Genomic DNA, 26,946 nt, shown 5'->3' with positions numbered 1-26,946 from the left:
TTAAAAATATGAGCGACGTCAGCGCCTTTTGACATTAGCCGGCTGACGTCGGAACTACAATTACAATGTCGGAAAGTGGCATCTATGCGTGGTTGCTGTAGCACTTTTGTATAATTCTTATTTTATATTCTAATTTATGACAGTTTTGCAAGTTTAAACAAAAAAATAATGAAACTAAAACATTGCGGCTATTATGTAATATTGCAAAGCTTTCGTAAGGAAAATATTATATAATTTAGAATTGATCAAACAAGTAGTGGTTATAAGAGAAACATAAATTGCAGCTATATATTAATTTACATTGTAGTTTGAGTAACATGTAGATGTGCCATAACAAAATATTATAGAAATACGTTATATTGCAAGTGAGTGTTGATTTTAAATATTTATTATATATAATATAACATTTTGTGTGTTCTTCCTCTTGCTTAGTATACTTGTCATAATTCTTATTTATAATGTTATAATCATGAAGAAACATCATAGATATTTTGTTGCTTTGATAATATAATATTGTAATATGTATTTCGATATCCTTCAGATGGCTAGTCCTTACTATGCTTGAAAGTGTGCGTTCCGTCCAAGGTGCTACTTATTCTGTAAGAGGTGCAGAGCTGGCTCAGAGTGGAAAAACGAACTCCAGACGTACCACAAATCTAACTGTGGTACTTTTGGACGAGACGCAAAAATGTTTTACTGTAGAGGTGAAATAAAAATTGATTTCGTATTATGTACATTCATAATATATTAAGAACAGAAATAAACGAAACATGTTCTTATTAACTTTGTAGTAATAAGTGCTTTAATATAGCTTATTTAAATGCTTTATTGAAAATTTATAATGTAAAATTATGTGTTGACATTTTTATTGAGAAAGCACATTTTTGTATGCGAGAACTTTGTTTTATTATCTATATTGATTTTTCATGATGGAGTATATGTATTAAATTATTTCTAAAAATATTTGTTATCATTTTTAGAAAAAATGCAAAGGTTCAGTCTTATTGGAAAAGGTTTACACACATTTGGAATTGACAGAAAAAGAATATTTTGGCTTACAGTTTATAGATCAAAAAGAAATAGTGGTTAGTACAAATGTTTAATATATTTTGTTTTAATTGAATTGTGTTAATAAATATATTTTTTAGAGATGGGTTGATCATCACAAGTCAATCAAGAAACAACTATTTGAACATACTGATAGAGCTTCTACACCACCTGTTTTATATTTTAAAGTTAAGGTAAGCAAAAGTACCTATTGTTAATATTTTTATGGTTTTTGATGTTATTGGCTGTGAAATAAATTTAAATTAATTAAGTTTATAATATATTTTTAAATTTTTATTAATTTAAATTATTTTAAAATATTTAAATAAAGTATTCTATATTGTAAATAAAGTTAATCATTTCATACATCATTTCATATTTTAGACCATTAGTTGAGAGGAGTGTATATTTCAGGTGAACAGATAGATATGATAAGTTTTTCTAATGATTTATCTGGCAATTCTGTAATAATTTGAATAATATAAAAGTGCATAGTTAAGTTCATACCAATTATTCAGTACTACTGCTTTTGATTTAGCTGTTGTAGAAAATTATGATTTAATTTTAATCATATTTGATGAGAATTTTCAATTCATTTGTATAACTAAAATAATGTTTTGTTAACAAAACATTCTAAGTTTATTTATAATGTTTTTCAGTTTTATGTAACGGATCCCAGTCAATTATTGGACGAATTCACAAGATATCAACTATATCTACAAGTACGAAAAGATATTCTTTCCCAAAAATTACCTGTTTCACATAATATGGCTTGTTTATTAGCTAGTTACACAGTTCAAGGTATATTAATAAAATTAAATTTAAAAAAAAGTTAAAAAATCATATAAATTAATAATTATTTTATATATCAGCTGAATTAGGAGACTACAATCCGTCAGAACATCAAACAGGTTATTTATCAACATTTCATTTGTTAACGAATCAAACCACAGAGGATGAGAGAAAAATTTGTGAATTACATAAATTACATAGAGGACAACTGCCAATGGAAGCTGAACTTAATTATCTAGAACATGCTAAAAGACTGGATTTGTATGGTGTTGAACTTCATAAGGCAGTGGTAATTTGATATAATTCTATATAAGTATTTTAGATATGCATATACAACATTTTTCTGCATAATTAATCGAAAAATATTTTAATTGCTTGATCATTATTTACTCAAATGCAACCAATTCATTTCTTAAGCAATTTCTTATTCTTTAAAACATGCATTAGTAAAATTGTTACATTGTCAATGTTTTTATTACTATTTAATTGCTTTTCATTTGTTAATGAAAATATGTTTAATTTTAGACATGAGATAATTCTATGAATTTTTTTTCATGCATATTTTTTTTTTTTTTTGCAAAGGATTCATCTGGCAAAGACATAGTTTTAGGAGTGACTGCAATAGGTCTTGTTGTGATACAAAATAATATTAGAGTAAACACATTTTCATGGTCGAAAATAATGAAAGTCTCTTTCAAGAGAAAAAACTTTTTTTTACAACTTCGCAGAGAAGTGGTAAGTTATAATGAGTTATCTATAATAATAAACTTGCAACTTGCGTTCTATGCACATGTTTATATTATTTTCAATTTTCAGTCAGAGTCTTACGATACCCTGTTGGGTTTTACACTACCGTGTTATAGAAGATCCAAAATATTATGGAAAAGCTGTGTCGAACATCACACTTTCTTCAGGCTGCACACACCACAACACAGGGGGCGACTTAACTTTGGTTTCGGACTTTCCTTGAGATTTGGAAGTAAATATAACTACTCAGGTGAAATACTTGTTTTATTTTATGGTAAAATTTGATAATTTTTGAATTGAAACTTTGTCACAGAAAGTATAATAATTATTAATTATAATAATTAGAAAGTATAAATATTAAATATAAAGCACAATTCTAAAATTTTGTATTTGAGTTCATCATTAGTAGTGTAGTTCTATATTTTATTGCTAACAAGCATTATTAATGTAGAGTTCATATGATTTATTTATGTAGCAATATACTTTTATAATAAGTTTGCTATTAATTGTCTCTTTATAGGATGTACTCATCAGAAGCCTGCCCTTGAATCTAAACCTAGTAGAGTCTTTGTGCGTTCTCCAAGTCGAAGAATTATTGCAGAAAAACCTGGTCACATTCTGGACTTGACTACTGCACCTCCACTTTCTGTGAAGTCACCCAGATCTCATGATAACAAAGTTACGGCGACCACAAAGGCCCAACAGCCGAGAAAAGCTTGGGAAAATTATAGTGATGAGTAAGTATATGTTAAGATACGAAACTCTTAAAGTTATGAAATATATTTATGATTGATTTAATTTTTTATGTTTATAATTTTTTTTGTTTTAGTGAAGGGGGATTTGTGCCAAAGACTTTAGTGCCCATAGGATATGTAGATGAAGATGTGGACAGTAAAATAAATAGTGATAGTGCAGTTTATGATACTCCGCCTTACAGTGATACTCATTCGCCAATACCTCAGGTAATTTAAATTAAGCTATATAAATATATATCTATATACATATAAACCTCGTGTCACGATGTTGGTTTGTGATGGACGCCCAAACTACTGAACCGATTTTAAATTTTATTGGCTCATCGTGTGCATATATATCCAACTTAGGTTATAGGAAATTTTGAAAAGTAAATTTAAAATATAAATATATAATACTTATAAATTTCAATAAATTCTGACAGATATTTACTAAAAAAAAAAACACTAAAATGACAAATGTCAATATTTATGGAAAATTCTAGAAAAAAAGATTTGATTTTTGAAAAAAAAAAATGACAATTCAAAAAATATTATTCAAAAAAAAAAATATATATATATCCAACATTTATATCTAAATTAGATTATTCAAATATCATATCTATATTCAAAATCACAGTTTATAATTTTAAATTGAATTAAAATTCAATGTTTATAAATTTAAATAAATGTTGACTTGAAAAAAAGTAAATGTCATTTGTCAATATTTATGAAAATCATTAGATAAATAGATTTATAATTTATATTTATTTGATTTGCTTATCAAATTAGTTCGGACACCAAAACTTCCTCAAAACATTATAGATCACAATGAAAAAGCGACATTGAATTCAACATTAATCATAAACAAAATTTTGACAGTTCAAAAAAAATTGAATTTTTAACAACTTCAATAAGAAACAAATACATTAATTATTCCATGTTATGTTATAGGCAATATTGCCAATCAAATTATAGATATAAAATTTTATTGAAAAATAAATTATATCATATTATATTAAATTTCGACCAAGAAGGAAATATTTTGGCATTTATAAATTTAGTGCATATTGGATATACGAAATTGACACTAACTATTTTTAAATTAAATGCAAGGTATATGCATTTTGGTGTAAATAGTAATTAAAAAAACAATAATTATTATTTTTAGGTAAATATTAGTATATTTAAAAATGTAAAATAAAAGTAAGATATTAAAAAATTGTAGGCACAGGTACAAGACAACGTCTGTCGGGTCATCTAGTATATATATATATATATATATATATATATATATATATATATGTTTAATTTGAGTTAGAAATTCGGGCGTTACATCAATAAAAATAGTATGAGAGTTTTTAGAAATTCATTTATTTAAAATCCATACGTTTCGGCTAACATCTTAGCCTTCATTCAGTGGCAATCAATTTAAAATTTTGTATTTTAATATAACATATGAAATCATTATTAATCCATGGTATGAGTATGTGCACATTGATAAGATATATATATTTTTTAACATCACAGATGGTAAAACGCACAAATAAACATGATAACTTAACAAGTTGTCGAAACTATGTATTGACTGTTCAGAGTTTAATATAGAAAAGGGTTTCTTCACTAGCCTTGTGATATTCTTAATAGTTAAAAGTATTTGCTTTAAATATTATAGGTCTATGAGAATATATTTAAATATAAAAATTAGTACAGTACTGTGGTTTAAATATATAGATGTACAGTGTCTCTTCTATCTTTTAAGATGATCTTGTAGTTGAGGCGATGGTTTTTTATCTTTTACGCTCATTTTTACGTTTTCGACAGCGCTTAAACTTTTTATACATTTTACTATCATATAGTTGAATACAATACATATATTAATTTATTAACTTCTTGAAGGAGAAATTTTTGTTTTTGCCAGATAATCCTACTTGCTGATTTTCTGTTTTCTCGACGTTTCAAGTTATTGGCTAAATTCAAATATCAATTGGCTAAATTATGTGTGTGCTTGTGTGTGTGAATTTATGGGAGAAAATTTATGGCATTCCATCGACATTTTCTTCAAAAACCTCTGAACGAACTTCAAAACTTTAAAAGCCATTCGATGTAGCTCGATAAGTTCTCGTGTAGATTAGCTTTGCGTGATGATCGGCCGGATATATTGACTGACCGCTTATATTGACGTAATCGTACTATAAAATTTAGTTTTCATATAAAATTCCTTAAAAAAACAGCCGGATTTATTGACTTCGCTTACTTTGACATGTCGCTATAATGGAATCTTTCTGACAAAATACTAGAAACTAGACCAACGTAATATACTGTGTGATCTTTGTAAAAAATTCACCCATAAAACTGAGATGGTTGCACTGGTTGAATAATGTAGCTACCATTTCGTAAAATTATTTTATAATTTAATAGAAGACATTAGATCTGCTTGCCCCTAGTTGTCGCTTAAATTTGTAATATGTTGTTAATATAATGCTAGTATAACAAGTTTTTTTTTCAAATTGTGAAATCTGATAAAAATTAAGGGCATCAGTCCCTCCGCGAAGTGGTTAACTACAACTGATATGAACTGTAACAAATGTATAACTAAATATAATAAATTGTCAAAATAAAACCTTCGGTGCACGAGGCCAGATTCGATTCGATTGTCTTCAGTTGCGTTCAATCGATTAAAAATATTCAAACGATTGCTACATATCGCATTTGAATAGTTGCGTTGTTTTGGCAGTCGTATCACGCGCTGCGTAACAATACTTTTATGGTAGTCGAAAATACAATGTTACAAACTTTGCATATGGACTTTCTTCGAAGCAATGCGATGGACCTGACTAACGAAATTAGAATTGATTGTTATTGAGGTGTTATTCATTCGATAGGTTTCTTATTTGTCTTACCTTCTTTTAAAATTAATAATAATTTACAATAAAAACATTAAATATATTTTGTGTGTGAGACTTGTGTTTTTTTTTTAAATAGTTTCTGTGTTTACTCACTGGACTAGAGTCAAACTGGGTCTTGAATATTTTTTTAAACATGACTCAGTTTTTCTATTTAAAAACATCTTTCTTCAAAGTGATAATTTTCTTTATTCCTAACTTCTATAGTTTTTGTTTTCAATCACTAGATGTTTTTACTTTTACCTTTCTTACGATTTTATTTTTCTGAACTTTAATAAATATAAATCCGTATGTGAAACTGAAGGAGAGAAATTATAAGTATCTTCATAAAACACACGTTATACACAAATAAAACAAATCAATGTACATTTTATTCACAATTAATATTAATTACAATTTTAAAACTATTCTCTTTATGTAAATTATTAAAGCGTGGTTTAAATGATTATATACTACAAAAAATGCTTAAACCAATCATATTTAATTATTTAGATTATGAAGTTAATAATATTACGATATTAAAAACAAAAAATGCACACAAAAACCGCGAGTTCTGATGCAGGTAAAGCTATTTAGGTGAATAAAAATCGTTAAATTATATGTCATTACAAATTATTAATCTCAGCATAATAATCGTGTATATAATAATAAAATCGTGTATATATATAATAAAAACTGTGTGTATATAATAATAACTATGTGGATATATGAAAAATTGGACAAGGGCTCGAAACATTTGAAAAACCTGTTAAAAATTGAACATGGACTCGAAATGTATGGAACTTGTTATTTTTTTATACTTGACTTCTATAGATTTTGTATTCAATAATTAGGTGGATGTTTTTACTTTTACCTTTTTTATGACTTTATTTTTCTGAACTTGAATAAACATAAATCCGTAAGTGAAATTGAAGGAGAGAAATTAAGTGTTTTTATAAAATACACGTTATACATACACAAAATAAATCTTCATTATTTCCTCTCTACAATTTTACATGCATTATTAATCATAGTAAAGATAATTATCTTTATAATTACACGTAAGATACATACAACTTCTTCAACACAATAACAACGTATTAACACACAATATAAACACAAAGAATCACTTCAGAATTTTTAGTCTTTCAATATAAACGTTACTGTATCTCAAAGTATCGTCAATTATATTTTTAGTGAATATATTACTTTTTATTGTCTAAAGGTAAAAAGTGGATTCTTCTATCTCTAAATAATTATAAATGTATAATTGTGTATAAAGCAACAATTCTTTATTGTTTTATTTCAATAGTTCCTAAAGAAGTTAATATCCCAAATCCGAAACGTTGATATAATCATATGTGAAAAATTAAATTTAAAAAAAATGAACAAAAATATCATAATGTAGGTTAATTAGAAAAACAAACTATATATGAATATATATAATAATAATAAATAAATGAAATATATACATATATATATATATATATATATATATATATATAATGTAATAGTGTAAATTACTTAAAAGTTTAATGTGCAGTGGTATTAATTCGTATAATACGCGTTCTGTTAACATTTTTCAAATGAGTGGAAAACGTTATAAAATATCTTAGCATACTTCAAATTTACCTGATAAGATAACAAAATAATTTCTAATGTAAAGTGATCCATATACCGTATCAAAATAAACCGTCCGTGACTCATTGGTAAGCGCTTTTGTCTTCCAACCATATGCTTCAGATTTTTTTTCCTTCTCGTTCAGCATGCCGATTAATATCAGTATTCACTTGAAAATATAGATCTAAATGTTATTTATGTAATTATAGATCTAAATTTTATTTATAAATGTAACTGATAACGGTTTGGTTTTATATAGAGTTTAGATATATTCGGATTTTTTTTTTTAACTACGTTAAATTAAACATAAAGTAATATTTCTGGTTAAAAATATCTGATATAATAAACCTTATAGACCAAATCAAATATGTAATCTTGTAAAGTTTTGTGAAATCGTATAAAAAAATCAACACTAAACCTGAAGACAGAATTTTATTATATAAACTATCGTTTTTTTTTAGTCGGATGAAGGAACTGTGTCGATACATTTAACTGCTGACGACCAAGGACGTTTCGGTTTCAATGTAAAAGGTGGATCAGATTTGGGACTGCCAATATTAGTATCTCGAGTTGCTCCAAATACACCAGCTTATAGATGTACACCCAAATTGAACGAAGGTGATCAGGTAATCAAAATTAACGGCCGGGACGTCAGTAAAATCCCTCATGAAGAAGTAGTTAGTCTCATCAGATCTTCCAGAGAATCCAAGACTGGAGAATTGGTTTTAACTGTTAAGCCTAATAGTAAGTTGATAATAACTATATTAATTTACCAACACGAATATCATTATTAATATTTAATTAACTCGTTCTGATCTTGAATAAATTGCTAGTACTTTTTTTTCTTTTTCAAGAAACTTAATGTACAATTCATAATTTAAAATTTTAATTTTTTAAACCAAGTAACCTTAAAATTCCTTTGTTCTACTTTTCAATGACAAATAATTTAATTTAAAATTTATTAATCCTGATTTTGATGATTAAATGTTGTGCATTTTATCATTTAGTTTTAGTTAATGTTTATGAAGAGGAACCACTGTATCAATATGTGCCAGATAGAATGGCCACGGATATGGATTCTAGTAATCTCACACTGCCATGTGATAATTTGTACGATCCTGATTTTAATGTCAGCCCTCTATGTCAGTCTATGATGCTTTTGTGTGATGGTTTAGCATCAGGAGCGCTTATTTCTCAATATGAACAGTTATATAGAAAAAATCCAGATTTATCTATGGCTGAAGCTAAGAAGGTACAAAATGTTTCGAAGAACAGATACAGGGACATAGCACCATGTAAGTTTAAATATATGATTTCTTATAATGTATCATATCAAGTTTATCGTATTCATATTAAAGTTTTGGGGAATAGAAAGCAACTATAAATTGTATTACATTTTTATATATATGAAAAGTAAATTATAAATTCGATTTGATTGATTTACTATTACTATTAATTTTAACACAAATGTTTATTCCTCTTTTAGATGATTGCACAAGAGTAATTTTAAACAATTATGAAGGTGGAAATTACATAAATGCAAATTATGTAAACATGGAAATATCAGGAACTGGTATTATAAATAGGTATATCGCAACACAAGGGCCATTATCAAATACCGTTGCTGACTTTTGGCACATGGTTTTGCAATCAGAAAGCAGATTGATTGTTATGTTAACAACAGTTACCGAGAGGGGTAGAGTTAAATGTCATCAATATTGGCCAACAAAAGGTGATACTTTAAATGTTTCTGCTAATCTAACGGTTCTATGTGAGAAAGAAAAGGCTGATAATACTGGAAGTTTTGTATTCAGAGAATTATTGCTGATTAATAATAAGGTGAGTTTAATTAAAGAATTTGGTGTAGTATGAATTGGTTTTTGGATGGTGTTTGATTAAAGCTCAGATAAAACGGTTTTTGAGTTAATTATTGCTTCATTATACAAAGTATTTTTAAAAAACTAGCATATAATTGTTTTTGTGCAAATTTCCCATAATTAATATAGAGCAAATACCCACACAAAATGATGTATATAACATCTTGTCAATTATTAACATAAAAATGAGCAGTTGGGTTTTCATTTTCAAGTTTTTACTACTTTCATACTATGACAAATATTTTAATGTTAAGATTTAATCAAAGTTTAAGAAAATATAGTCAAAACTTGTGTCAAATTCGCTTTTATGATGTGATGAGTTAAACGTTATCAATTCAATAAAATTTATAATAATAATATCAAATTTAGGGTTTACATATAATTTAAATGTGTTTGAGAAAATTCTATTGGAAATCGCAATGTTTATATTTATTTGATAGCGATAGCCTTAAAAACGATATAAGTAGTTGAAAATTTTATCTAAATATCTAAATCTCAGTTTCGGTTGATTGAACTAAATAAATTTTCAACAATGAGACCATATACCAACAATGAGACCATATACCAACATAGTGTTCTTGTTAAATAATTTGTAATAAATAAAATAAATTTATTTGTTGCTTAATGGAGTTCGTTGGGATGCAATGGTTAGGATTGTGGTTAAGATCACAAACTAGTTCCGGGTTCAACATAAAATATAGATCTCATACAATCAATCCTACCAAAATCGCCTTTTCTGAGAATTGTTGCAATTCTTACAAGTTGATCTAATATATTTAGTCCACATAGAAATAAGAAGAGTGGTTGACCGCTTGGGTCTTCAGGAAAATGTTACGTTTGAATATGTGTAATATATTTTAACTCTGATCGCTGAAATTAAATGTTTCTTAATATATTTTAATGTTGTTGAAATGAAATATTATATGTAATGTTCAATTACAATAATGACTCAATTTATTTTAATTAAAAGATTAATCCATTAACTCTTGGAATATATTTTGCAGACTGGCATTCGCCGTGTGATTCAACATTTACAATATTTAGCATGGCCCGATCATGGGGTCCCTTCTGACCCTAACATGTTCCTATGTTTTACCGAACGAGTGCGCTTAGCTCGAAGTCTTCACACCGACATCGCGGACGATCTTCCACTTCGTCCTCGATCTATGATTAGTACTCCTTTTGGATCAAAAGTCAATTCTCCTGCCAAAAGTAACAAGAGCATTTCAAGCAACAAATCTACCATATCCAATGGATCTGTAAGCAAAACCGAAGCTTCAAAAACATTGTTCTCGCCAAAAAGGGCATCTGCCCCGCCAACGATGACCGATTGCCCTCAAATTGAACAAGTGATACCGGCGCCCATAGCAAATTTAAGTGAAATTTCTTTAGGCGATACCACTGAAGTATCATCTGATGAATCTCTCAAACAATCAGATCTAGAAAAAATTATGTCAGGTGAGGATCAGAATCCGATTATTGTGCACTGTTCAGCAGGAATAGGTCGGACTGGTGTGTTGATATTGATGGATACAGCTTTGTGTCTGATGCAAAATGATGAACCTATTTATCCACTTGATATTGTGCAGGCCATGCGGGATCAAAGAGCTATGATGATCCAAAATGCTGTAAGTGTATTATTTTTATATGTATTAAAATATTTTGTGAAATCAATTTGCATCGAAAAAGCATTAAATAATAAGGTAGCTGTGTTTGACAATGCTATTGATTTTACAAATTAGATTCTTACATGATGATAGTAATCATGTGATATTTTACAATTAGAAACTTTATTAATTTTTTTTAAGGGGTTACACCTACACCACTGTAGCAGTAAAAAAATCGTATGTTTTTGCCATATTTTTTTTCGGGCGGAAGGAAAATTATTAAGATTATGATATTAAAGATAGTTATTTATTGTACTTTAAAGTAACAAAATAAAATATTATTGAAAAAAAAATTAAATGGCCTTACTATAGCCATTTCGGCGAGCCGCGTCAAATCCGCGGCACGCAAAATAACTACAACAATTTGATTTTTTTTCCATTTGAATTTTCAATAGCATATTTAAAATGGCATTTTAAAGTGACCATCATAACGGATTTGAAAAATATCGATTTTTGTTTGTTTAGCGAGCACTTTATTCAAAATCGTTCAATTTCAATGAAAAAAAACGGTTAGTAATTTGTTAATAATGAATGAACAAATTAACATATAAAAGATCCCCTATGATGGGCACTTAAAAATGTAATTTTGAAATAAACTGTAAAAAATCACATTGTTGTAGTTATTTTGCGTGCCGCGGATTTTGACGCGGCTCACCGAAATGGCTGTAGTACCGCCATTTTTAATATTTTTTTAGAATTATATTTTATTTTGTTACTTTAAAGTACAATAAATAACTACCTTTAATATCATGATTTTAATACTTTTCCTTCCGTCCGAAAAAAATGGCGAAAATATGCGTTTTTTTACTGCTACAGCGGTGTAACCCCTTAATGTGACTTTGAGTAAATTGTTGAATATTTAGATGTAATTGATTAAATCCACCGTTTCTTAAATATTCTGAACAGCTCGAAATATAGTATAAAATCGAAAATATCATTTTATAAAAAAAATATTTGCTTGAATAATTCGAATCATAAAATTTTGAGTTATTAAAAGCAGTTTTTGACTGAGAAATTATTTACTATTCAATTTTATTGATAATATTTTTTATGCAATTTACTAAAACAAAAAATAATTGATCATGATTAAATAATTATTTGCTGTTAATATCTAATTTTTACATATAAGGGTGTAAATACACCTGTAATAATGAAATGAAGGCTATTGATTTGTAAGTGTTTTTTATCAGTCTGGTACCTTTACCTATATTTGTCTTCTTCAATTTTTTATGTGTTATTTATGCATTGAAAATCGGTATTTTTACTAAAAATACGGGTTCTGAATTATATAATTTTCTCCTTTACTTAAATGACAGTTTTTGAAAAACGACAAAACCTGTTATCTGTAAAAAGTATTGTTCCCAAAAATTTCTTAAAATTTGCGCCATATAACATGAAGAGCTACAAAATATACAAAAAATATAATACCAATATTAACTTTAACATTTCTCAATTAATCTAAGCAGCTCAAAATATGTAGAAAAATTAAGTATTTGATAAAGCAACGCATAACTTTGTTTCCAAAAATTATTTAAAATTTGCCCCATATAACATTCTACAAGATATATAAAAATTATATAATCCTTATCATTTTATTTACAGAGTCAATATCACTTTGTTTGCGAAAGCATCTACACTGCATATCGACAAAGAGTGGCGAGCATAACAAAATAGTTTATAACTTTTATATAAGTTATAATGACTGGCTGAACTATTATGCAATTTTAGGATGGTTCCATCATACATAATGAAATGTAATTAGAATCACACATTCACGTTAATTTGCAGATCAATAAAGTCAGCAATATTTATAAGAGTAAGTATTAGTATTTCTATACTTATCGTAGCATACATTTATATTATAGTGAGCTTGTAGGAAATTAGTACAAAGCTACAATATGATTGGCTGATTTTTACAATGTTTTCTATCTGAGATTATCTATAATGATGTTAGATAATGAACTTATCTAATTCTAAACTTGGAACGTTTTTATTAGTATTATGGTTTTAGATTTGTGTATTAAGTTTTCACAATCTAGTAACAATAACGTTATTTTGAATTGTTACTTAGTATGTAATATTCTGATAGTAATACTAACATTGTAACTGGCTTAAACATAAAAACAAGTAGCATTTCATAATATTTTCTATGAAATATTTATTATAATATATACATGTATTATAATAAATTAAGTTCATTATCATAGACGTAGAATACAGTTGCTATCACAGGATTTTTCATTCTATAGAATATAAAATACTGCGAAACTATGGACATTTTCACCTTTCAGCAAATATTGAGTGAAAAATATCTATATTAAATTAAATAAACGGTCTGATTATAATAATGCATTTTCATGCTTTCTGTGAAGCAATTTTACATCATAATCTAGAATAGCAGTTAAATATAATGATTTGTGAATGTCTTAAGTAATTATTACTGCCTACTTCTAATTTGAAGTAGAAATATTTCATACCATTTTAAAGTTTTTTAAACTTTAAAACAAAGTTGCCATGTTCATATATAGTTTATAAAATAAAATGAAAATAGAAACTTGAACTGGTACAAAGCATGTTGAGGTAGTCGTTCACTCTATGAATATTTTATTGTAACAAATATCTGGCCATATGTAGCTCAATGTTCAAAAGCGTTTCTAAATGAATTATATAAAAATTGATTGATTCAATGACTGTAATGCCAGTCAATCGCGATTATAATACCTGCATTTTTTTAAGAAGTCTCATTATGATCTTACATTATTAATATAACGATTAGATGATCACAAATATGGTAGTATATTCTCAAAACAATTTCTCCGAGCCTATTTTAATTAATCATGAGATTTATGAAAATGTTAACCCAACCGACCACTAAATGTGCCTGTATTATAAATGAAAGTGGTTTTAAATATATGACGTAAATTTATTAAAAAATTTATACCATTATATATTTGCTTAATTAGAATAATTTCGCAATTAATTAAAAATTGAATGTTAGATATACATTTCAATTTAAGGCAACTGTTATAATTATTTTGATGTAATTGTAATGATCAACTCTCTTGATCTGCATATACTAAAACCACTGATTTAATTATCTAGTCTTATTTACTTAAAACACTCAGTGTTAAATATTTTATAAAAGTAATTATTAATGAAGATGTTTTATAAAATTATATGAAATCTTTGTAAATGTTTGTATCACAATATAATTGATGTAAATGAGAACTGATATGTTTTATTATTTCTAGTTACTATAACAGCGTCAACGATTTCTCTTACATTTAAATAGAATTATACTCTACTAACTTATATGGCAATCATTGAATAGGTAAAACAACGAATCAAGAAAATTCGAAATATTTTTCAGAGTTGCAGTATGCTCGAAGAAGTTTGTTTTTGCCAAAAAATACAATTTGATAATTTTATGCTTCAACGTTTCAAGTCAATCCAAACCGTTTCTTTATAATTCGGAAATTAGTGATAAAATTCTGAACCGGTTTTGTAAGTTTTTATAAATTTTGAAAGATATCAGTTAGTAATCATGCTGATTAGATTTGGTAACGATCTGCCGGGCCGTTTTCTTTGCAATAGTCGATGATTTTTTTTTAACAATTTAAGTTAAACTTAGCTTTTAGCTTAGGTCTACGAAAAATGGTGATATTATAGAAATTAATTAAACATACTGTTCCGTACTGACCACCGTTGACGTGGACGTTAAAAAAAATAGATTTTTAGAACACTATTAGAATAAAATTTGTTATATAAATTAAATTTATATAGAACAGTTTAGAAAAAACATATCAGTGACAATGTGTAACTAACTAATTAATACATTTGGGTAGGTTTTGATAACAATGTTATATTTCAAGAAAATGATCATACAATTGGAGATTCAATCACACATGTACAATATCAACTGTTGACACAAAGTGCTTTCGGAGATTATTGTGTAAGGCTGGTCATGTAACATTTATTGATTCACAATTACACATCAAAGAGATTAAGTTTAATATTTGCTCAATATTTGTTATCCTATAATTCTTTGTTCTATTATTGCAAAGTTTCTTTGCACACAATACATTTATACATAAATATCAAACAGTTATCACATGCAAGGAAAATCACTTTATACAATCGAGGTTAACAGTAACACATGGTCGGTTTTTATTCATGATATGGAATTCTACAAATATTTAATACTTAGGTAGTGACACTTAATGATTTCAAAAGGCAAGCTACAAGGTACTTTTTTAAAGTAGATTTAATAACATATAGGGGTCAGAGAAAAATACATTATTCATTTTTAACGGCGACATTAAGTCAAGTTACAAAATAATTCTTATAAAATTATGTTACTTTTATCAAAAAATAAAAGTTTCATAAAGGAATGCTGGTGATATTTGGATATCATTTATTAGCCCATTTTTGTTTGATGTTACTATATTCTTAATATTTTGATGGCAGTTCTCTTCTTTTTTGCTCAAAATTATTTCTATACTGATTTTCCAAATCTAAGACTTTTTTTTCTTTTAGTTTTTTTACTTCTCTGTATCTCAGGATTGCTCTCCACTTTTTTAAGCACTATTTTAAAAGTAAACGTGTGCTTCGGCGATGCAGAGGCGGCTCGCCTTCGTTCTGGTGTAAGGTTATCCACATCATCTGAACACCTTCTTAATTTATCAGCCATTATACTCCCAGAACGTAAATTGCTTATAGTTGGAGTAAGAGGTCTATGCTCATATACAGAACTATCGCATTCTTCAGATGATCTACGTGGACGCCAAATATTAGAACCAAGCCTTGGAGTTATCGGTCTGGGTTCAGGTGTCAATGGTTCTACGTCTTCGGAACATCTCCGGGAACTTCCAGTGTATGAACTAGCACGAGATGAGGTCATGTATCTTGGCTCAGGAGTTAGAAGCGCAACTTCATCAGACCCTCTACGCGAATGGCTTATTGTATCCGTTGAAAATTTCCGGAGACTTGACGTAGGTCGTGATTGCACTATGTGTCGCGGCTCTGGCGTCAATAGATCGACGTCTGAATCTCTTCTGCTATGTCCAATAGCTTCGGAGCATTGTTTACCCAATACCGCTTGCCGTCCTGCATCAGAACCAGTCCGCGGCGGGGCGGATGCCAACGTTGATTGCCGTACCAGGGCGAACACGCAGCAGGTGTAGATCGCGTGAACGCATCAGCAAATTTATCCGTCAACTCTTTACTACTTTCTTCTATGGGCGAATGTCTTGGGGTGTGTCTAGGCGAATGTCGCGGAGAATGCCTGGGTGAATGTCTAGGTGAATGCAAAGATGATCGTCTGCTGGGGACAGTAGTGTCTTCATTAGTGTCTACGGGAAAAGGCAGTAAACGCTGAGAACTAGCAGTCGGTATATTGCCGTCTGTAGGAGACTTTAATCTTACGAATGGAAACAAAGGCTCAGTAGGTGTGCGTTCGGCAGCCAGCGAGTTCTGCCTGGATTTCATATTGACAAATGGAAAAAGATTCTCGCCGGGACTTTGGTCAATCGGTTGTTGGTTAAGCGGGTGAGGAGATGAGGAAGGGGGGTTAAGCGAATGTTAGTTGGACGAATGCTTTCCGTCGCTGGATGGCAGTTCGCTGGAACCGCTTGAGCTGATGGTGGTGTTGGAACCCAAGGGATCCACGCTGCTCTGCACAGACATGGAGCGGCCTTGAGCTGCACGCTTTATTCGGATGGCGTTCGGGGACAACTTCGCGGGGTCGACACTTGCTGGGTCTGCCTGCAACAATACCAGCGTGCGGTACCACTGTCATCTTATGATACATACACATTTATATTTTCAAGCCCACATTGCTCCAAAATTATCGTAAAATCAAGATAAGACAAAAAAAATTTTTGAATATTAAAAAAATAAACTATTTTAAAGTGAGACTTGAAGTGATACTTGTGTGAGCAAACTTTTTAAATTATAAACAGAGAGGCCATGTCAAAAGTAAAATAAGTATAAAAACTGAAGCAATTTTAGAAATCGTATAGATCTTTCTGCCACGCACCTGATAAGCCAACGCATTCATGATTATTGAGTAGGGCACCAATCCTAATGGATACACTTCGCGCATCAGCACATTAGCCGGAATTTTGTGAAATTGAATATACTCCAAAAAATTACCAATGACATCTTTTAATGGTGTACTTTGATTAGTATCACAATACTTCTTGCCCCACATCAACGCTGCTTGGAACTTGGTAAACTCATCTGCAGTGTTTTCTTCTCTTGCCAGGATTAGGCGGACCACGTGTTGGGGAAGAAGTGTAAAGGAGCCAAGGTTGAGTACATCATTTCCGTGTTCATCCACAAACTCCAAAACCTAGTAGAAAACGAATATTGAATAGATAGTATGATAAAGTATTAATTAAATCCTATGATATATTAGTACCTTCTGAACAAGTGACTTAGTACATTTATATTGAATGTATCGCTCAGCTGATGCTAAAAGAGCGCAAACAGTGTCTACATTTATACAACATTGCACGAATCCAGCACAGGCCTTGCGCAATTCTTCTAGTCCATAATAATCCGCAGCATTCATTACTCCTATTTTAAAATTATAAATCATGAATCTTTAAATTGTAATTAGTTCATTGTATTAGATAATTGATGAAGTAGTGATAACAAACAATGTGAAGATTTGAAGGAAAAAATAAAAAAAAAAATATTTATTTTACACTTCTGAATATATTCTATATTTTTATTATAGCAATAATTCAGTTTTTGGTTACTACTAAATACTTAATGCAAAGTGTGGTATTGGCGTACAAGCGATGGAGTTTTACTGACTGAAGAATACCTAATCAGTTTCTTTTAATGTGCCAACAGAAGTTTTTACCTAACAATGTCCTGGGCTGCAAGGTGACACACCCTGTATGTATGTATTCAATAAGCTGACGAAACACATCAGGTTCAAATTCTTCAATAATAAGAGTCTGATGCTGTTGGGAAGATGGCTGAAAAAACAAAATCATTTTTGTTATTTCATGTACCTATTCTAAATTAAATAGAATTAAGAAGGTGCTTCCAAATATTAAGTTAGTGGTGGTATGATTTTCTGTGGTATCATGCTATTTCATGCGGTGTAGATGGTTACAGAAAGGCTAACAACAATTTCAAGCAAAAGAAAACAAATTTTAATACAAAGACGTCTAATATGTTTAGATTGCAAGAATGTAATACAAACAACGAAAGACGAGACATGTCAACGACATAACTCACAATATCAAACAAATCCAAATTCGATATAATTTTCTAGCATAAACAATTGGAATGGAAACAAAAATATGAACCGAATACGAATCTTTATATCTATTACAGTTGATATTCATTGTATTGGTTTGATTGTTATCGTTTAATTAATTATATCGGATTTTGCTTTAAATTCCACAGTATTAGTAATTGCATATATTTATAAAATATAGATAGAGTGTGGGTAACTGTTAAATCAGACAACAACTAATATAACTACAGTAGAACCTCGTTAATACGACCATTTTTATCACAATTTTGTGCATAATAAGCCAATTTAGGACTCTCCCTGCACATTGGAACATATTGCCTCTATCCCGCATAATACGATCTACCGATTGCGATAAGCTTTTGGTGATTGCACGAATTGTATAGTATTTGCTGTTACAATGTAGTAGATGTAGAATAAGATCACCAGAACTGAGAGTAGACTCCGAAAATTGAATTTTTACCTTTTTTTTGTATAAAGTACGTTTTCGTGTATGCATATTAGAGATGGGCTTATCATATCCGAAGCCGGATCGGATAGGTTTTGACTCCGCTTCAGAGAGGAGTTATATCCACTTAACAACTCCACAACTCCGACAACTTTGAAACATAATATTTGACACAAATGTTTTCTCTAGTGTGTTGTTAACATATCTAAGGATTTATTAAGATTTTCCAAATAGTTTACAAATAGTTCAAACATTTTTGTTCATTTTATTATAATAATTACTATTTTATGCATTTCAATATGCATACAAATTTCAAATTGTCAAAAAACTTGGGAATCAAAATCAATTTTAGAATTCTTTGAATATGTTTATTTTTATATGAAAATAATGCAGTGAACTTTATAATAAAATAAGAACAAATCTATATATTCCAGGTATATAACCTGGAAAGTCCTAAAACTGGCTGTGAGACGAGAAAAAGACCACTTCTTTCGGCCCAAATTTTTGTATTAGTAAAAAAACTTAAGCAAACATCTGAACATGTTAACAGATTTAGTAACAGTTTAGGGAAGTCGGATATGACAAATCCTGTGAGACAACTCCATTCGGATTCACTCCGAGAGAAGAGTTGTATCGGAGTGATAACTCCGCAGCGAGTTACCCATCTCTATTGCATATATATGGCAATTCAACGGTGACAAAATTTTAAAATCATTTTAAAACAATTTGTTTTATATTTCATGTCATGTGAGTTTATAAATATAATTTTTGTTATGTTTTATAAATTAAAGCAACTGCAGCCCACATCTCTTCAATACTAATTTTTTTTTTTTTTTTGAAAAATTTTGTTTCTAGACAAGCCACTATCAAATTGACGATTTATGCATAGGTACTTTACAATCTCAAATTCTATGCTGCTACCTTTTCAAAGTAAGATTATTTCTACAGATGAACATATGGAAAACATGGTTGTCCATAGTAAATGTTCTACAGTTTTTATGCAAACACTAAAAATACATAAAATAGAGAAGATAACAAAAAAAGGTGTAACGAAAGTTCTGGATTAATTTGATAATAAAATTAAAAATAATAAATGAAATTGTTTTAACGAATTTGCTAAAGAAAGGAAATACATAGATGCCACCTCATTCCAGTTATATGAAAAATTCCAGCATAAAAGTCATTGAATAATCGAAGTATCTCAACCAAATTCATAGCAAAATTAAATTTTCCAATGTTGGTTTTTCCTTTTGTTGGTTCAACTTCGATTGTCCAATTCAAGCGCAATTTGGTGATTGATTAAGCTGTGTTTTTAAGTTTTTGTAGGAGTGAATATCAGGGTGTCTTACCTCGGGTATGGGGGCCAATTGTTGGGTGTACGGTGTGCGCTGCGGACCAGTTACATATAATTACGACAAAAGGATTGCAACAATTACATATCAACATAGCATTAGGGCAAGTACATTGATATTTAAACATCATTTGTACACAAAGATATTTAAAATATAAATTTATTTTTTTTTTATTTTCTGGCTAAATTTTATGAAGTAAGTTACATATAGCTGGAACAAAATCTTATTAAAACAATCAGCAATGTATTGACTATGAGCGAAATTTAAAAAAAGGAATTCATATAATTTTTTTGTAAATTTCCTTGTCTGTTTTATAAAATCACATGTATACCCGCAAGTATACTATATTATGTAGTTATTATCCTGCATTCACTTTTTAAGCTCGAGCACTTTTTAATCACTACCTTTCACAAAATCATTTTATCTATTATGGTTAGCAACTACTTAAGCATATCCATTCTTAAATTGTTCAGGGGCATTTATATACAAAGCAAGCAGGATTTGGAATTTATTTACAAAACAAAGCATTTTTTCATTTCTATATAATTATTATTATTATATATTATCAGTTTATTATATTTTTGTAGGTTTGAATGTTATGCATTTTTTTAACTATTTTGAACTTACTTGTTGTGCAGCATTTTGGAGATTCAACAATGGCTCAGAAGATCTTTTGAGGAACAACCTTAGCTTGTTTTCTTTGGGAGCAGGTTCCTTCTTTCTTTGTGGACTAGGTGCTTGGTATAATAGTTTGTGGAAAACTCTAGTGAAGGTAATAATAACAAATAATTATAATAATATAATTCGGAAGAAATGCTCTTATTTTTTTATCTACGAGGTGTGTTCAAAAAGTACCCGGAATTACTAATAATTAAATTTCGCGGGTCTGGAGTGTCTGATTGTCAAAATTTTTTTTTATTGTGTTGGTATACATGCCCCTAAAGTATGATGAAATTTTCAGCTATATTCACTGTTTACTTTGTCTGTGGTAGTCGCTAAGGTTCGACGTGTTTTTCTGAGCTCGGCGATTTTTACAATGGAAGAATTGAAAAGTCAAAGAATTTGTATTAAATTTTGCGTAAAAATGAAATAAAGTGTTGCAAAGTGCAAAAATTCACCAGATATGGCTCCGTGTGACTTTTTTCTATTCCCAAAGTTGAAGAGACCCATGAAAGGACGGCGGTTTTCCTCGATTGAAGAAAATCGCTGAGAGTGCTCAAGGACATATCAAAAAGTGAATATCAAGGGTGCTTCGAAAATTGGAAAAAACGCTGGCATAAGTGTATTATATCTGGGGGGGACTACTTTGAAGGGGACCACATTAATGTAGACGAATAAATAAATATTTTTTTGAAAAAACGAAAATTCCGGGTACTTTTTGAACAGACCTCGTATGTCTAAAAAATAAAACGAACTCGTTTCTGGATTCTGCAACGTATTTAAATTGACCACAATTTATATTGATTTTTTGCATATTTTTATAAAATGTAAATTATAGGATACAATATTACACTAAGTTAATTTTTTTTTTGCTTTTTTATCCCGATACTGTGTTAGCTAAAGAAATAGTTTATAAGCATTTTTTGCTAAAGGAAATACTTCTGAGTTAGAAGCCATAATTTTGTGATGATTATGAGGTGAATAAGCTTAAAACTTGCAAATTATGTTTAACACGTTGGAGACCAGTAGTCACCAGGGTCATAACGCATCTGCATTACAGGACGCGATGGGACCGCGGGTCTATTGATAATTGGTATATTATCTGACCCTATTATATAACGATTGTAATGGTCTATATTGTGTACATCAGTCCATTTGCCAATATTAGACTCATCATATTTGAGAAAGGCTTATTTTAAAATATTGTATTTTTTATTTTTTACCCCCAAACAATTGATGTTTTCTGGTGCAGTTCCCAAGTGTGAAATCTGATTTTCTATGAGATTTCCAACGTGTTAAAAAATAATTTTGGTAGTGCCTTTGAAATCGGTAATGCGGAGTGAAGAACCACTATTTTTTTTCGTTAATTTATATTTATGACTAGCCAAGTACGAGAATGAATTAATGAACGTTGCTTTTGGTCATTAACAATCAGCAGATATTCGGATCACAGATTAATACCAACTTTATAAGACTATAAATACTTAAAGCCATTTTCACTCTTTTCTGTCATTAGCCCATCCAAGAAGAGCGGTTTGTAATTAAACAATTTAATATTTCTATAGCCAAAAATATATCTGTTTCCTTGTAGCAATAAATCACGCGATCAAGTAGAAGAGAATCTAATCAGATCACAAACACTCAATATTTTGAACCAATCTGTATTTATTAGATATATCTTTGGGACAAATTTATGCAAAGGCCGGCAAACTCGGAATATTGTGTGATGGCATCCTAAAACAGTGTAAAAACGTTTTGGTATATTTTTGCTATCTCACCTGCTTCTGGCAGCTAGTACTGCCTTAACAGCGCAAACTGGTTCCCTGGTCTCTCCCACCAGGAAGGTGACATCGCAAAGTTCGGGCATGGATGCTAGGAACTTCATGTCTTCGGCAAGGCCGCTCTTGTTCTCGAAGGTACTGAGGTCGGGCTCCGCGTCGGCCATCGTGGCGCCGTGGCCGAGCGCGGGGACGGGTAGGAGCGGGGCGGGGAAGTGCGTCGGGGCCTCTGGCATATGGGCCGCTGAGATAAGCTGATCTCGAGATTTAAATCAGCCGGGTTTCCTTCTTCTGATACTGTTAAAAAATTAAGATGATAAGAACTATGTGTTCGTTGATCTGTATTTGCTGACTTACATTTCTAATTTATTATTTTTCTATGACTATGACAGAGCAACTCGGTGCTTAAACATCCTTCTTAAGGATTAATCACGTGAGCGAGTTTTTAAGAATTTTTAGACCCCCCCCCTCCCCATTGGCGATATTTGGTGATATTCAAAATTAGCCCCCCTTCCCCACCAAACATCACGTGTATTTTTAGTTACGTGAAAAAACTGTAAAAAATTTTATTTTTATTTTGAAAATGTTTGAACTTTTTTATAAAAAATAGTAAAAAAATAAATACACGTGATATCTTGCTATACCCCTCCCTCCCCCACGTGATATTTTGTGATTTTTTGTCAAACCCCTCCTCCCCCTAAAAACCTCACGTGATTAATGGACGCCTCCTTAGAGTAGAACTATGTACTATATATTAGATGCATATCGAATAGTGTAATCTTGTCTGTGGTAGTCCAATGCCCAGGAAAGGCGATTTTTATTCAAGATTATATTTGAAATCTATAATCTCAAATGGAAATTTAATATCATATGCAGCATGATATCGAGCGAACTTGGAAACCTGGGAGTAGTTTGTGCTGGCCCAGGTCCTTACCGATTACGCCACGACTGGCTCTCTCGCAAATTGTAGGATGTGTCAATAAATATCTATGAAAATCACAAACTTTGGTTTTAAAGACTTAACGAGATGTGAAGATAAGATTCAAGAACGTATCACTTATATTTTTATAATGTTCTTATGTTATAATCAATGGTCTAATTGGATTCTTAATAGAACTTGGATTGGATTCCTACTAGAATTACAGATTGTTTTTATCATACCCCTAATATTTTATCAGAATAGTGAAAAATATTGAATACAAGCACCCATCGACGAAAGTAGATTTTTATAAGAAGATATGTTTTGAGAACGTGTCAATAGTTTTCTTCCAAATGAGAGAACGATCGTTCTAACTGGATTTCTAATAGAACTCATTTCAATCTAATATTCTATCGATAACGGTAACAATATTTAAAAAAAAAATGTAATAATAATATATAACCATCAATTACTTTAAATAATGCCCAACATAATTTTCAAGCAGATCTTTTATATATTTTTGAGATCAATTCACAGTTTTTCTCGCCATCAAAATTTAGAATAAAAGAAAACGCGAACAGCTTGAAATTTCCAGCAAATTAATTTTTAGGCACATTGAATAACTTATTATCTTACGAAATTCAAAAATACGAGTTTAATATTCAGTTTTCGTGAACTCTAAATACTATAATAAATTAATAGCGACTAATTATATAAAACTTTTAGTTGACTATAGATATCTTAATGTTTATGAAAAGAATGTATGAAATCTGCAGTTGGAATTCATCGATGTTTTTGAATTTCCAAAATGTGTCTGAAATTTTAGTTACAAAATTTATCAATCATGATCATTTTTTCTTAATTTGCGATCATAAATAAGTAATATAGTATTTATAATTAGAATCATTTTTGAAAAATAACATATTTTATAAAATACATTTTTGCTCAGAAAATATTCTAATTTCATATACATATATTTATGATTGCTAATTAACAAAATAATGATTATGATAAATAAATTTTAAAATGATAAAAATCAGAAAGCATGAAATTTCATTATAAAATTTTTAGACACATTAATTAAATGATTATCTTCGGAAAGTTACAAATATGGTAAAAAATATTTAAAAATATTCAGATTCTATTAATTTTATTAAATAGCGTTTCATTATCTACAACGTTGAATTAATTGAAATTTATTGGTGGCGTAATAGGTTCGGACGTGGGCCGGCACCAATTAGTTCGGGGTTTGACGGTTTGATCAAATCCGATATCAGGCAGCATGATTTTGTACAAATTTGTACTTGAGGTAATAGATCTTAATATAATTTCAAGTAAAAATTGCATTTTGTGGGCTTAGCTGCATATAAGAAATATATACGCAAAAACTATTAGATAAACATAACAAAACAATACATAAATTAACACAAAAAATAAGAGTGGTTGACCACTGGGTACAATATATCTAGATTTAAATGTACGCCAATAACTTGCCTATAGAATACGTAGTTTAGATTGCTGTTGGAATAAAATAAACAAAAAAACTGAAATCCATAGGCTATTATAATAGTTATTCAATAGATAATAGTGTAAAGTGACCAATGGTTGACAGTCCCGGATTTCCACCTTGTGTCCCGAGTTCTTCTAAAAGCAATATTTGGCCCGGATTTAGATCTTTTGTCCCGAATTATCTTGGATTTTCGAAAAGTATAGGTTTAAATTGAATCTTTGCTCTTACTTGATAATAAAATTACAACTACCCATTAAATATTTCAAAAAGTTATTCACAACTAGTATGCTTATATCATAATTTGGAACTTCTATTTTCAATATTACGAAAATTAACAAAAATTAATGAAAATGAACTGCCCGGAATAATTGCTAATTTTTATTTCTATAGTTATAGAGAAGAAAATTGAACAAATTTTTATAATAAGATTGAAAGCTGAAAAAACATACAGATACAAAAATATAAGATAAAATATAACTTATAACCAAATAATGAAGAAATTAGTCAGTAATTCTAATTAAACAAAAAAAAACTCATTTAAAAAGACAGATTTTTATTGCATTCTTAAGTAGTATTTGTTAATTTAAAATCATTTTAATTTTTTTTGCATTCAAAATATGGTCACCTTATAATAGTGCCAATAACCAAAATAAAGCAATACAATTCATTTCACTAAACTTTTATCGATTGCTCGCAGAGAAATTATTGCAATGCAAAAACATCAACCCTTTGAAATTAATGGTGCAGAAATCCAATAACTTAACACCTAGTGAGCAATGTTTGCTGAGGCATTAAACAAAAACACCCCGAAGGGTGAAAAGCACTCGAATGATAATAAGTTGTGTGTAACACTAACTTTACAATTGTTTGTATGGATTATAATTAAAAATATTTAAATAAAATTTTAATATCATTAACATTTATGAAAGAAGAAAGTACGATTAATTAGTATATCTTTAATACATACCTTGTTAAAATTATATTACTTATTTCAATAAATTTTATATAATTTGTTTAAAACAGTTTATATGTCTTTAAAATTACACAAATATATTGCGCTGAACACCCTTCAAACTATTGAAGCAACAGATGTCCGCGCACCACCTCAGACAATTTTGTAAACAAATTTTTAGCAAATAATGCGTGTCGTTATTTTAGTATAAAAATAAAGCACAAGTGTTATTTTGCAAAATTTCGATACTTTGTAAAGCCAGAATTTCTGTTATGTAAATTTTAGTGTTATAATGATCTAGTTCGGAAATTGCACTACCTCCCGCAGCCATCTTGCGTTTTGTTTTGACCCTTCGGCGGACAACGCCTGCGCATTTATTCAATATGTTAAAATAAATCGATAATATTTCTTGTGTATATTATGCAAATGGCAAATTTTATTTATAGCGTATGCATTCTGAAATGGACTTGCATCAAATGCATGTTTTTTTCATCCATGCTTTTCTAAAATGCATTTCGTAAATCTTATGCATAACGCAAAAAATTGTGCAGACTTTCGATGAAAACCTATTCGTGTTATAAAATAAATGCGAAGAAATAAATTAGTCATTTCTTTAACTATAAAAATAGTATAATAAAGCTGGAAACATTATGATTCATAATGTTTGTTTAATTTTTGAAAATCGCGA

General features: G+C 29.5%; 2 protein-coding genes across 2 annotated transcripts; one reads left to right on the top strand and one right to left on the bottom strand.

Moving 5' to 3' along the window:
* Positions 1-288: 288 nt before the first annotated feature.
* On the top strand, positions 289-13,146 carry LOC113375967 (tyrosine-protein phosphatase non-receptor type 4-like). Its single transcript, XM_026615908.1, has 15 exons — positions 289-365; positions 542-704; positions 981-1,085; positions 1,149-1,241; positions 1,707-1,848; positions 1,920-2,128; positions 2,422-2,574; positions 2,656-2,836; positions 3,107-3,323; positions 3,416-3,548; positions 8,284-8,566; positions 8,830-9,117; positions 9,309-9,661; positions 10,704-11,327; positions 12,969-13,146. The coding sequence occupies exons 2-15, from the start codon at positions 558-560 to the stop codon at positions 13,038-13,040; spliced, it is 3,000 nt and encodes a 999-aa protein (XP_026471693.1). The 5' UTR covers positions 289-365; positions 542-557; the 3' UTR covers positions 13,041-13,146.
* A 3,800-nt stretch (positions 13,147-16,946) lies between these two features.
* Positions 16,947-23,047, bottom strand: LOC113376015 (serine-enriched protein-like). Its single transcript, XM_026615950.1, has 7 exons — positions 22,878-23,047; positions 21,067-21,202; positions 20,437-20,475; positions 18,238-18,355; positions 17,788-17,945; positions 17,404-17,718; positions 16,947-17,129 (listed from the first exon to the last, which is right to left on the bottom strand). Exons 1-7 carry the CDS (start codon positions 23,042-23,044, stop codon positions 16,947-16,949), a joined length of 1,116 nt encoding a protein of 371 aa, XP_026471735.1. The 5' UTR covers positions 23,045-23,047.
* Between the last annotated feature and the right edge of the window lie 3,899 nt (positions 23,048-26,946).

This window comes from Ctenocephalides felis, unplaced genomic scaffold (assembly GCF_003426905.1).
Source record: "Ctenocephalides felis isolate EL2017-DRISC unplaced genomic scaffold, ASM342690v1 CF-g0.4_SCAFFOLD_00845, whole genome shotgun sequence".
In the NCBI taxonomy this organism is placed as follows: domain Eukaryota; kingdom Metazoa; phylum Arthropoda; class Insecta; order Siphonaptera; family Pulicidae; genus Ctenocephalides; species Ctenocephalides felis.
Note: the sequence above shows the minus strand (reverse complement) of the source record. Positions and strands in the feature narration are given on the sequence as shown.